At 42.0% G+C, this 12,157-nt stretch overlaps 1 protein-coding gene across 1 annotated transcript in view; it reads left to right on the forward strand.

Annotated features, from left to right (window-relative positions):
* LOC109938457 (transmembrane channel-like protein 7) overlaps positions 1-12,157 on the forward strand; it is a 103,778-nt gene that overhangs the window by 54,390 nt on the left and 37,231 nt on the right. Inside the window, exons 6-8 of the mRNA XM_048609836.1 lie at positions 730-875; positions 1,996-2,143; positions 6,384-6,557. Of these exons, the coding sequence (XP_048465793.1) occupies positions 730-875; positions 1,996-2,143; positions 6,384-6,557 (468 nt within the window). The remainder of the gene's footprint in view (positions 1-729; positions 876-1,995; positions 2,144-6,383; positions 6,558-12,157) is intronic.

Here is a 12,157-nt window from a genome sequence, read left to right on the forward strand (position 1 = left end):
CCGCTGGCCGTCCTGCTCAGCCCGGGCCTGCCGCCCGCTGGCCGTCCCACTCTGCTCTGGGCCTCCAGCCCGCTGTCAATCCTCCTCTGGACCTCCAGCCCACTCCACTCCAGGCCTCCAGCCTGCTGTCCATCCCACTGTCTGGCTCTTGGTGTATCTAAGTTCTACCTATGCAAATTCCACTTCACCAATGTTGTTAATATCCTTCCTCACTATTGCGTTGATTTCCTCTTTACCACAAATGCTTCCCACCTCTTCTTTTTCTTTTTGTCAGTCCTTCCCAAAATTTAAATACTCCTGCTTACTTACTTTCCATCCCTGGTTGCCCTGCAGTCATGTAATCCCAACTGTATCATACCAATTTAAATCGATTTGCATGACTAATTCATCCATTTTAATGAAAATGCTCCACGCACAATTTCTGTTTATATTTGAAGCTTACAGCATCTGAAGTAATTTGTTTTTGCAAGTAATTATATAGTTATTATACCACTTAATATTTGTGAACTAAAAATGGTTGTGAAGTATTTGCTAATGGAGAACCCATGTAAAATGCCTTCCTAATTTGTGTAGCTCATCACCTGCACTTCCCAACTCCACGTGAAACTGTAAGTGCTACTGTTGAAACATGCATCATTTAGGCTTTAGCCTTTTGTTTCTATGAATGACCTGTTTTCGAGTATCTCTTCTCCATTTACTAGTATATTTTGTGCTTTTTTTTTGTTTTAGGGATTCTTGGAGCAGACATATCTATTTTATGGATTTTATAAATTTGATTATTTGAGTTCTGGCAATTTTCACTATAACCTATCACTTGCATACTTCATGGCAACGTGCTTCTATATCCTATTGAGCTTATTCTGGGTAGTGAAAAGGTAACTGCTTCAGTTCCTATTCCAGCTCTAAATTTAATATAATTCAAATGAATGTATAAACTATAAATCTGCATGGTACTACCACGCGTTCAATTTTTAAGTAACATGCTGTCGAAATCCTGACTGAATATCTTTGGGATTACTGTTTACTGTCAGCTGTTTTCTTAATTTTGTATGATCTTGTTCTGGTTTAAATGATAATTTGTTTTACATTATCTGTGGAGTAACTCTCTCTCAATTTGACCATATTTAAATTAGTTTAGTAAGTGTGAAAGAATCTTTTGAGTATCTGCTGTTTAATATCCAGATGACTTAAAATATAACAGATATTCCTCTTCCAACTGCCATAAATTGCCTAGTGTATATATATTAAAGTAATAAGTCCTGCATGCAAAGATCAACCATCACACAAAGGTTAAACACTAGAGATAGGAGCAAAAGTAGAATGTACAGCCCATCAAGTCTGCTGTGCCATTTAATAAAGTCATGGATGGTTTTGCGCTTCAACTCCACTTTGCCAATGGATCCCATATCACTTGATTCCCTAGAGACCAGAAATCTATCAATCTTAGCCTTAAATATGTTCAACAATGAGACTTCACAACCCTCTGGACAGAGGATTTCAAAGTTTCATAACTCTTTCAGTGAAGACGTTTATCCTCATCTCAGTCCTACGTGTTCAGCTGTTTCTACTAAATTTGTAACTCCCTAGTTTTAGATACCTGACCAGCGGGAAAAATTTCTAGCATCAAGCAGCCCCTTCAATACCTTGTACATGAATGTACTTAATGAATAGTATTCTAAAAATAAATAATTAGCAGCTTTATAAAACGCATTGCAGAAACTCTATGTAAAAATCTGGATAGAACAGTTTAATCTCTTGGTCAGTTGCAGTAGAGTTTCTGCACAATATGTAATATATAAGCAGACTGCATTTTCCATTTAAGTAACACTATTCAAAATTAAATATTTTGTAGTCCAGCTCTTTTCCTATTTGATTGGAGCTGAAATTTAGCACTCTGAAATTGACTATATTTTGCTAGCTGCAAGTATTATTTTAAAAGTGAGTTTGGAATTCGTACTTTTACCTCTCCACTTTTATCTTGTGTCAATTTCTTAGGGCTGTGGAAGGTTTCAAGCAAAGCTTCATAAGATCTGAAGATCGATTTCAGAGTTTTTGTAATAAGATTTTTGCTGGTTGGGACTTTTGCATCACTGACCAGCATGCTGCAGAGCTGAAGCATAGCAGTCTCCAGTATGAACTGAAAGTAAGTACTTTTTTTAATGGTTCCTTTATAGAATAAGGAGAAAATAAGAAAATGATGGTCTGGGAAAAAAGGGCTTTGGATTGGGGAAAGGCAGATTTCATTAAAATAAGGCAGGATCTGGCCACTGTACACTGGGAACAGCTACTCCTAGGGAAAATCTAAAGGAAAACAGTGGATGATCATCCAAGTCCCTGTTCCCACTTTCTCCCCATACCCTTTGATCCCTTTGAACTTAAAAAAACAAATCCAACTCCTTCTTGATAATATTCAGTACAATAAAGTTAGGGTTAGGAAACAGAAATCGCTTTCTGTGGCAGAGAATTCCACAGGCTCACCACTCACTATTGAAGAAATTTCTCCTCATCTCAGTCCTAAATGGTGTACCCCATACTCTTAAACTGTGACTCCTGGTTCTGGCCTCCCCAGTCATCGGAAACATCTTTCCTGCATTTACCCTTTCTAAGCTTGTTGGAGTTTCATCGGTTTTTATGAGGTTCCCTCTCACTCCTGTAAACAAGTAAATGTAGTCCTAACTGATCAAATCTCTCTTTGATCACACCTCAAATACTGTGTGTAGTTTTGCTGTCCTTATTTAAGGAAAGATGTAAGTGGATTGAAGGCAGTTCACAGGAAGTTTGAGTGGGCTGCCTTGAGGGGAAAGATTGGACAGACTGGGCTTGTTTTCATTGAAGTCTAGAAAAGCAAAACATGACTTGATTGGTGGGTGTAAAATCCTGAAAGGTGACTTGACAAGGTGAATGTGGAAAGGATGTTATATGGTGTGGGTGAGGTTAGAACTGAGGGTAAAAACCAAAAGAACTGCGAATGCTGTAAATCAGGAACAAAAAACAAGGTTTCTGAAAAAGCTCAGTAGGTCTGGCAGCATCTGCGAAGGGAAAAACAGAGTTAACGTTTCAGGTCCGGTGACCTTTCCTCAGAACTTCTGTTTTTTCCTTCACAGATGCTGCCAGACCTGCTGAGCTTTTCCAGCAACCTTGTTTTAGAACTGAGGGCCACAGTTTTCAAATTAAAGGTTGCTCTTTTAAGACAAACTTAAGGTTTTATTTATCTCTAATGTTTGTGCAACTCTGCCTCACAAAGTGATGGAGGTAGAATTATTGAATATGTTTAAGGCAAATTTAGATTATTGTTTGGCAAGTGGATGAAAGGTTATTGAGGATAGATGGAAATGTAGACTTTCAAACACAAAACACATCAATCTTATTGAATGATAGATTAGGCTTGAAGGGTTGCATGATCTACATTGGTCATAATTTGCATGTAAGTTAAGTTAATGATTCAAGCAGGTCTGCTGCTTCACAAGATATTGAGGCCACGAAGAATGCTTGACTCTGTCATAATGGCTTCCTATGAGAGCCTCTGATCAGCATGATACACAAATCTAAATTCTCCACAAAGATCTAAGCATGGCCAATCATGACAAATACTTTTGCAACTCCAAAGGGAATCTCATGGTGTACCAGAAATAATAAATGTTAAAAGACAAGAGGAAGAGACTTGTTTTGCTGAACTTCAGACTTAACAATGATGCCCTCCCTTTCCCACTACAAGCAACCTAGATTGGAAGTTCGAATGAGCGATTTATAAGAAAAGAGTTTAGAACTCAATTGCAACTGATATTTGCATTAGTAAATTTCTTGTATTTTGTACTAGGATTCCTGAATTTTATGGAAATAATCTCATTAACTAACTGCAATGTCTTGCAGTTAAGTTTTATTTTAAGGTGAACTATATCTTAGAGGGATAGAGCAAGCGTTTTTCCTAAAGAGCACTGCTAAATAAATTTGAAGGAAGAATTGCACAAACTAAACCAGGCTTAAGTAAGAAAGCTAATAAATAAGTGAAATAACAAAAGTTTAATTAAAACAGAAGTTTCACGCTCTTTTAAGGGAAAAGATGCTAAAACTATCCAGTCAGCCATGTCATGTTGTTAGATAACACAGTGTGGAGCTGGAGGAACACAGCAGGCCAGGCAGCATCAGAGGAGCAGGAAAGTCTCCTTTAACTCCTCCCATTTCCTACAGACTAAGGGGGTGGCCATGGGCACCCTCATGGGCCCAAGCTATGCCTGCCCCTTTGTAGGATACGTGAAACAGTCCCTTTTCCACTGCTACACTGGCACTAACCCCCACCTCTTCCTCCGCTACATTGATGACTGTGTCAGTGCTGCCTTGTGCTCCCACGAGGAGCTTGAACAGTTCATCAACTTTACTAACACTTTCCACCTAACCTCAAATTTACCTGGACCATTTCCGATACCTCCCTTGCCTTCCTGGACGTCTCTGTCTCTGGTGACCACCTCGAAACTGACATCTATTTCCAGCCCACCGACCTCCCCAATAAAAATAAAGACAGAATCCCCCTTGTCCTCACATATCACTGCACCAACCTCTGTATCCATTGTATCATTCTCCGCCACTTCCGCCACCTACAATCCGACCCCACAATGAAAGATATATTTCCCTTCCCACCCCTATCTGCTTATCGTAGGAACCGCTCTCTCCGCGACTCCCTGGTCCACTTTACAGTCCCCACTAACCCCATCACCCCCGGCACCTTTCCCTGCAACAGCAGGAAGTGCTACACCTGCCCTTACACCTCCCCCCTCACCTCCATTCAAGGCACAAATTGAACCTTCCATGTTAGATAGGAGTTCACCTGCACATCCGTCAATGTGGTCAATTGCATGCTCTGCTCCCGATGTGGCCTTCTCCACATCGGTGAGACCAAGCGGAGGCTCGGAGACCGTTTTGTAGAGCATCTGCACTCTGTTCGCAACAAACGACAACACCTTCTGGTTGCGAACCATTTCAACTTCCTCTCCCACTCCCTGGGTGACATGTCCATCCTGGGCCTCCTCCAGTGTCACAATAATGCCACCCGCAAATCTCCGACTCCAGCATCTGCAGTTCTTACTATCTCTGTCATGTTATTATGTGTCTAAATGGATGTCTACCATGTATATCAACGAGTTGCACTGACATTGTACAGATCAGTATTGAGGTTCATTCTCTCGTTTGCAATGGATTATTGATCACTTTATCTTAAAGAATCAGAACATGATGGAAAGGGTTTAGAGAAGACTATTCCATATAATTTCAGGCATTTTCGAATTAAGTTATGAAGAAATGTTTGTATGGAAAACACAACTGTAGGAAGTCATGATACAGGACACAAATATTTGAATAGCAGGGAGGGGCAAAAGCTTGAGAAGAAAGTAATTTAGGGGATAAATTTAAAGGTGCCTGAGAATTTGGTGGAGTTGAGTAAATTAGGTGCATAGGTGGAGAACTGATGGAGCCGGTCTGTTATCTCCTGTTGCACATCTGCCTGATTTTCCATAGCCATCGATGGAAAAGTGGGGTGTATAATGTGTGACTTAACTTCAATCATCAGGCTTCTGCCACTGGCAAAAATGGCAGTTACCCATTAGAGTATGAAGTTCTAAAGGAGCACCAAACTTTGTTCCCAAATTTCCAGAATATTTCCCTCCAAAGATGCAGTAACTTGGGTCCGTGTTCACACTGATACAGTTATGATGTCATTTTAAATGCTGTCAAAGACTGTTACTGGTGGTTTTAAAATGCCATTAACTGTCTGAATGACTCACAACCTATAACTATATTTTCAACCTTTTCTCAGTTGTCAAATAGCCTGTCATTTCGTGTCTGTATCTCTCCCAATATTAAATTTGTTTAGTTCCTTTTAATCTTGAGTTTTGGTCAATGAAACACAGAACCAGAAACTTTCAATGTTTCAGTGCTGTTTCTGCCATTTTTGATGCATACTTTTGTATGTTCTCCCGCAAAGACCAACTTCTGGGTTGAATTGTCAGATTAACTATATTTTTCTCCTTTACAATCGTGGAGTGTCAGTTCGAAAGACGATTCTGCTACGAAACATGTCCAACATACTGAACTAACTTCACAAACCAATCTGAGTAGACATGAATCAGGCTGTAAAATCAGAATCATGGCAATATGAGGCATTTCCAAAGCTTGTGTTTTAAATTGATACAGGATTGTCTGTGGTATTGCTAAGGTTAAGTTTGTATTGGATTAATAAGTTATTGCTTGAATGCAGTCTTAACATTTTAAAATGTGCAATTTCTCTTTTAAATGCTCACTTTCTGAAAATTTAGCTTTGACAAACACACTGTCAGTAATTTCTATTGTTTTTATCAAGAATTGAAGAATTAAACCAGTTTTCTTGGCAATAGACTGACTTGAACGAAGAAAGAATGAAACAGAAGATTGCTGATAGGACGAAGAAGGAAAAGTTCAGAATCTACCTCTTGAGAGTTTTCTTGAATTTGGTAGTTGTAATGATATTGTTCATTTGTTTTTACTGCATTTACGAAACTACTGTTTTCTCACAAAAAGCTAATAAAAGGGTGAGTATTTATTTCATTATTTGAAATAATGCTTGTGCTAATACTACATTTGCAATGAAGAGTTGAATTTAAAAATGCTATTGTGGGATAAGGTGCGTTTTTAATCACATACAAAGTACTTATTTTGTTCTTATAATGCAATGATGAAATGTCCTGATGGTATGTAATATTTGCATAACATTTTGAGAACTGCATGCATTCTTTAAGTTCAAATACTTGCACGTAGGGTTAGATTGTTAAATTAGATTTGTTCCTGCATTTTGGACACCTGGAAAACTGTAATCCCTCTAAACTCCATGAACCCAGTCATTCCATTGACTATGACCCCACCTGATGAGGCTGTGGAAGATTCATAGATTCATACAATGCAGAAAAGGTCCTTCGGCCCATCGAGTCTGCACCAACATAACTACCACTGAATGCGCACTAGTCCCAATTTCCTGCACTTGCCCCATTTCCTTGAATGTTATGATATTTGAAGTGCTCACCCAAATATTTTTTAAAAGTTGTAGGGTTTCTGGCTTCCATTACCTTCTCAAGTGGTGTATTCCAGATTCCCACCACCCATTGAGTGCAAAAGTTTTTTCCTAAATCCCCTCTGAATCCCCTGCCCCTTACCCTAAAACTATGCCCTCTCACGACTGACCCCTCAACCAAGGGGAACAGCTGCTCTCTTTACCATGTACATGCCCATCAATCTTATACATCTTAATCATGTCCTTCCTCAGTCTTCTCTGCTGTAAAGGAAACAATGTAAGCCTATCTAGTCTCTCCTTATAGCTCAATTTCTCCATCCCAGGCAACATCCTGGTGAACCTCCTCTGTACCCCCTCTAGTGCTATCACATCCTTCCTGTATTGAGGTGACTGCACACAGTGCTCCAGCTGTGGCCTGACCAATGACCAATTCCAACATTACTTCCTCGCTCTTATAGCCTAAACCACATCTGATGAAAGCAAATGTCCCATATGCCTTCTTAACTATCCTATTCATGTGCTCTGCCGATTTCAGGGGTCTGTGAGTAATTATGCCAAGATCCTCTGTTCCTCTAAGTTATCCGGTGTCCTGTCATTCATTAAATACTCTCTGATTTTGTTTCTTCTTTCAAAGTGCATCACCTCATACTTATCAGGGCTAAATACCTTCTGCCACTGGTCTGGCCATCTGATCAACCCATCTACATCTTCCTATAACCTACATCCATCTTCGTTATTAACCACCCTACCAATCTTGGTGTCACTGTAAATTTGCTTAACATTCCCCCAACATTTTCATCTATATCATTTATATATATAACAAACAATAAGGGTCCCAGTAGTGATCCTTGTGGTACACTGCTGGACACAGGCCTCCAGTCACTCAAACAGCCTTCTACCACTATCCTTTATGTCCTATTATTAAGCCAGTTTCTGATCCATCTTGCCAAGTTTCCCTGAATTCCATGTGCTTTAACCTTCCCAATCAGTTTCTCAAGTGGGATATTGTCAAAAGCTTTGCTAAAATCCTTATAAACTACATCAACTGAACTTCCTTCATCCACACACTTGATCACATTTGTGAGAAATTGTAACAAATTTGTTGGGCATGACCTCCCTCTGACAAAGCAATGCTGACTATACCTAATTAACCTATGCCTTTCTAAGTAGGTATTAATGCATTCCTTCAGAGTTTCCTTCAGTAGTTTGCCTACCATTGAAGTGAGACTCATTGGTCTGTAATTGCCTGGTTAATCTCTACCACTCTTCTTAAAAAGTGGAACTGTATTAGCTGTCTCCAGTCCTCCAGCACTTTACCCGCATTGGCCAGAGAGGAATTAAAAATTTGTGTCAGAGCCCCTGCAATTTCTCAGCAGCCTGGGGTGCAGTTCATCTGGGCCAGGGGGGGTTTGTCTGTTTTTAAGCCCGCGAGAGCCTCCAATACCTCCAGATTTCCTATGGCAAACTGTGCAAGTTCCTCAGAGTCTCTTTTCCTGAATTATGCACCTACATTCTCCTTTTCCAGAGTGAAGTCTGAGGAGAAGTGTACATTCAACACCATTCCAATATCGTATGGCTTCACACACAGGCTGCCCCCTTGGTCCCTAACAGGCCCTACCTGTTCCCTGGTTAACTTCTTCCCTTTAATGTATTTATAAAGTTTCCCAGGATTCTGCCTAATCCTGTTTGTGAGTCTTTTCTGGTGCTCCCATTTTGCTCTTCTACTTGCTTTTTTAAGTTCACTCCCGCACTTGTTGCATTCCTGTGGGGCTGCAGCTGAATTGCTCCCTTTGGACTTGCTAAAAGCCCTACGCTTCTTCTTTATCCAGTAGTGAATTGTCCTACATATCTAGGGTTCTCTGAACTTATTGCTCCAACATTTCCCTCTAAAGGGTACATGTTGGACCTATACTCTTTTTGAATGCCCCATTACTCTGCTGTAGACTTACCTGTAAGGAGCTGTGCCCAGTCTACTGTGGCCAGATCCTGCTTTATTTTAATAAAATCTGTCTTTCCCCAATCCAAAGCCATCTTTTGCAGGCCATCTTTTCCCTGTCTAGAACAAATTTTAACTCTACAGTGTTATGGTCGCTATCGCAAAAACATTTTCCCCACTGCCACATCAGGCACTTGTTTGGCTTCTTTCCCCAGAAGCAGATCCAGCATTGCACTGTCCCTAGTTGGACCTTCTACATGTTGATACTAAAAACTCCCGTGGATACATCTCAAGAAATCTGCACTCTCTAAACCTTTAACAGTATGACTATCACAATTTATGTTGGGAAAGTTGAAATCTAGTGTAATTATCTGATTATTACTTTTACACACCTCTGTGAACTGTCTACATATTTGCTCCTCTATTTCCTGCTGACTCTTTGGGGGTCTATAATACACCCCCAGTCGAGTGACTGCCCCCTTAACATAAGTTCTACCCACAGAAGCTCGTTTAAGGACCCTTCCAAGACATTTACCAGGATGTTGCTGGAAATGGAAGGTTTGAGTTATAAAGAAAGGTTGGTGTAGCACTGGGACTATTTTACTGGAGCGTAAGGGGTTGAGAAACGACCTTATAGAAGTTTATTAAATAATGAGGGGTATAGATAGGGTTAATGTTGTTTTTTTTCCCTAGGATGGGGGATTTCAAGACTAGGGGACACATTTTTAAGGTGAGAGGAGAGAGATTTAAAAAAAAGCATGAGGGACAATTTTTTTTACACAGTGGGTTGTTTGCGTGTGGAATGTACTTGCTGAGGAAGTGGTGGATGTGGATAGAATTGCAACATTTAAAAGACATTTGAGTAAGTACATGAATAGGAAAGGTTTGGAGGGATATGGGCCAGGACCAGGCAGGTGGGACTAGTTTAGTTTAGGATTATGTTTGGCATGGACTGGTTGGACTGAAGGGTCTCTTTCCATGCTGTATGATTCTATGACTCTATATTATCTCTCCTTATTACAGTAATTGACTCCTTAATAAATAGTGCTACACCACGACCCTTTTTACACCCACCTCTGCCTTGCCTAAAGATCATAGGCCCAGAATGTTGAGTTGCCAGTCCAGCCCTTCCCTCAATTATGTTTCTGTGATGGCAACAATATTATGCTTCCATCTATCAATCCACACCATTACCACATCAGTCTTACCTATTACACTGCTAACATTAAAGTCCATCCCACCTTGCCTTACTCTCTTGACACTCAACATAGCTGAACTCTGTGACTTGCTTCCTTTGCTGTAACATTATGTGTCTCTGTTCCATCAATATTCTGTCTCTCCTCCCCCTGCCAGACTAGTTTAAACTTCTAACAGCACCAGCAAACCTACCTGCGAGGATGTTAGTCCCAATGTGATTCAGGTGCAGACCGCCCCATTTGTACATTTCCCACCTTGCCCAAAAACAGTCCCAGTGATCCAGGAATCTAAAACACTCCCTCTTTCATCAGCTCTTGAGCCACGCTTTCATCTGTCCTATTTTCCTACTTCTAAACTTGCTAGCATGTTGCACTGGGAATAATTCAGAGATTACAATCATTGAGGTCCAGCTTTTTAATCTACTGCCGAACTCCCTGAATTCTTGTTGCAAGACCTCGTGCCTCACTTTGCCCATATCGTTGGTACCAACATATACCATGACTTCTAACTCATCATCCTCCCCTTTTAGGGTGCTCTGAAAGGCAAAATGGTATGTGAATGTGACTTATTCTTTCACACTGGATTTTTAATTGATTGAGTGATTTATTGTTGTCACATGTACCGAGCAACAATAAAACATGATGTTTTGCCTGCTATACAGGTAGATTGTACCATACAAACTGCATCAGGGTAACAGAACAGAGTGCAGAATACAGTGACAACAAGGTGCAGGGCTGGATGAACACAGCAGGCCAAGCAGCATCATAGGAGCAGAGACGCTGACGTTTCGGGCCGAGACCCTTCATCAGAAAAGGGGGAGGGGAAGGGGGTTTTGAAATAAATAGGGAGAGAGTGGGAGGCGGATAGAAGAGGGATAGAGGAGAGGATAGGTGGAGAGGAAACAAACAGGTCGAAGAGGCGGGGATGGAGCCAGTAAAGGTGAGTGTAGGTAGGGAGTTAGGAAGGGGATAGGTCAGTCCAGGGAGGACGGACAGGTCAAGGGGGCGGGATGAGGTTGATCGGTAGGAGATGGAGGTGCGGCTTGAGGTGGGAGGAGGGGATAGGTGGGAGGAAGAACAGGTTAGGGAGGCAGGGACGAGCTGGACTGGTTTTGGGATGCGGTAGGGGGAGGGGAGATTTTGAAACTTGTGAATCCCAACTTCACCATAAAACCCGCGGACAAGGGAGGCGCAGTTGTAGTATGGCGCACTGACCTCTACATCGCCGAGGCCGGACGCCAACTCTCCGACACCTCCTCCCACCGCCCCCTTGATCATGACCCCACCCCTGAGCACCAAACCATCATCTCGCAAACCATCCACAACCTCATCACCTCAGATGACCTCCCACCCACGGCCTCCAACCTCATCGTTCCCCAACCTCGCACTGCCCGCTTCTATCTCCTTCCCAAAATCCACAAACCTGAATGCCCTGGTCGACCGATTGTCTCCGCCTGCTCTTGCCCCACCGAACTGATCTCCAACTATCTAGACTCCATTTTCTCCCCCTTGGTCCAGGAACTCCCTACCTATGTCCGTGACACCACCCATGCCCTCCACCTTTTCCAGAACTTCCAATTCCCCGGTCCCCAACACCTCATCTTTACCATGGACGTCCAGTCCCTCTACACCTGCATTCCCCATGCAGATGGCCTTAAGGCCCTCCGCTTCTTCCTGTCCCGCAGGCCCGACCAGTCCCCCTCCACTGATACCCTCATCCGCTTAGCCGAACTCGTCCTCACACTCAACAACTTCCCTTTCAATTCCTCCCACTTCCTACAGACAAAGGGGGTAGCCATGGGTACCCGCACGGGCCCAAGCTACGCCTGCCTCTTTGTAGGTTACGTGGAACAATCCCTCTTCCGTACCTACACCGGCCCTAAACCCCACCTCTTCCTCCGTTACATTGGTGACTGTATCAGCGCCGCCTCGTGCACCCATGAGAAGCTCGAACAGTTCATACACTTCACTAACACCTTCCACCCCAACCTT

Source organism: Rhincodon typus, chromosome 21 (genome assembly GCF_021869965.1).
Source record: "Rhincodon typus isolate 14 chromosome 21, sRhiTyp1.1, whole genome shotgun sequence".
Lineage (NCBI taxonomy): Eukaryota > Metazoa > Chordata > Chondrichthyes > Orectolobiformes > Rhincodontidae > Rhincodon > Rhincodon typus.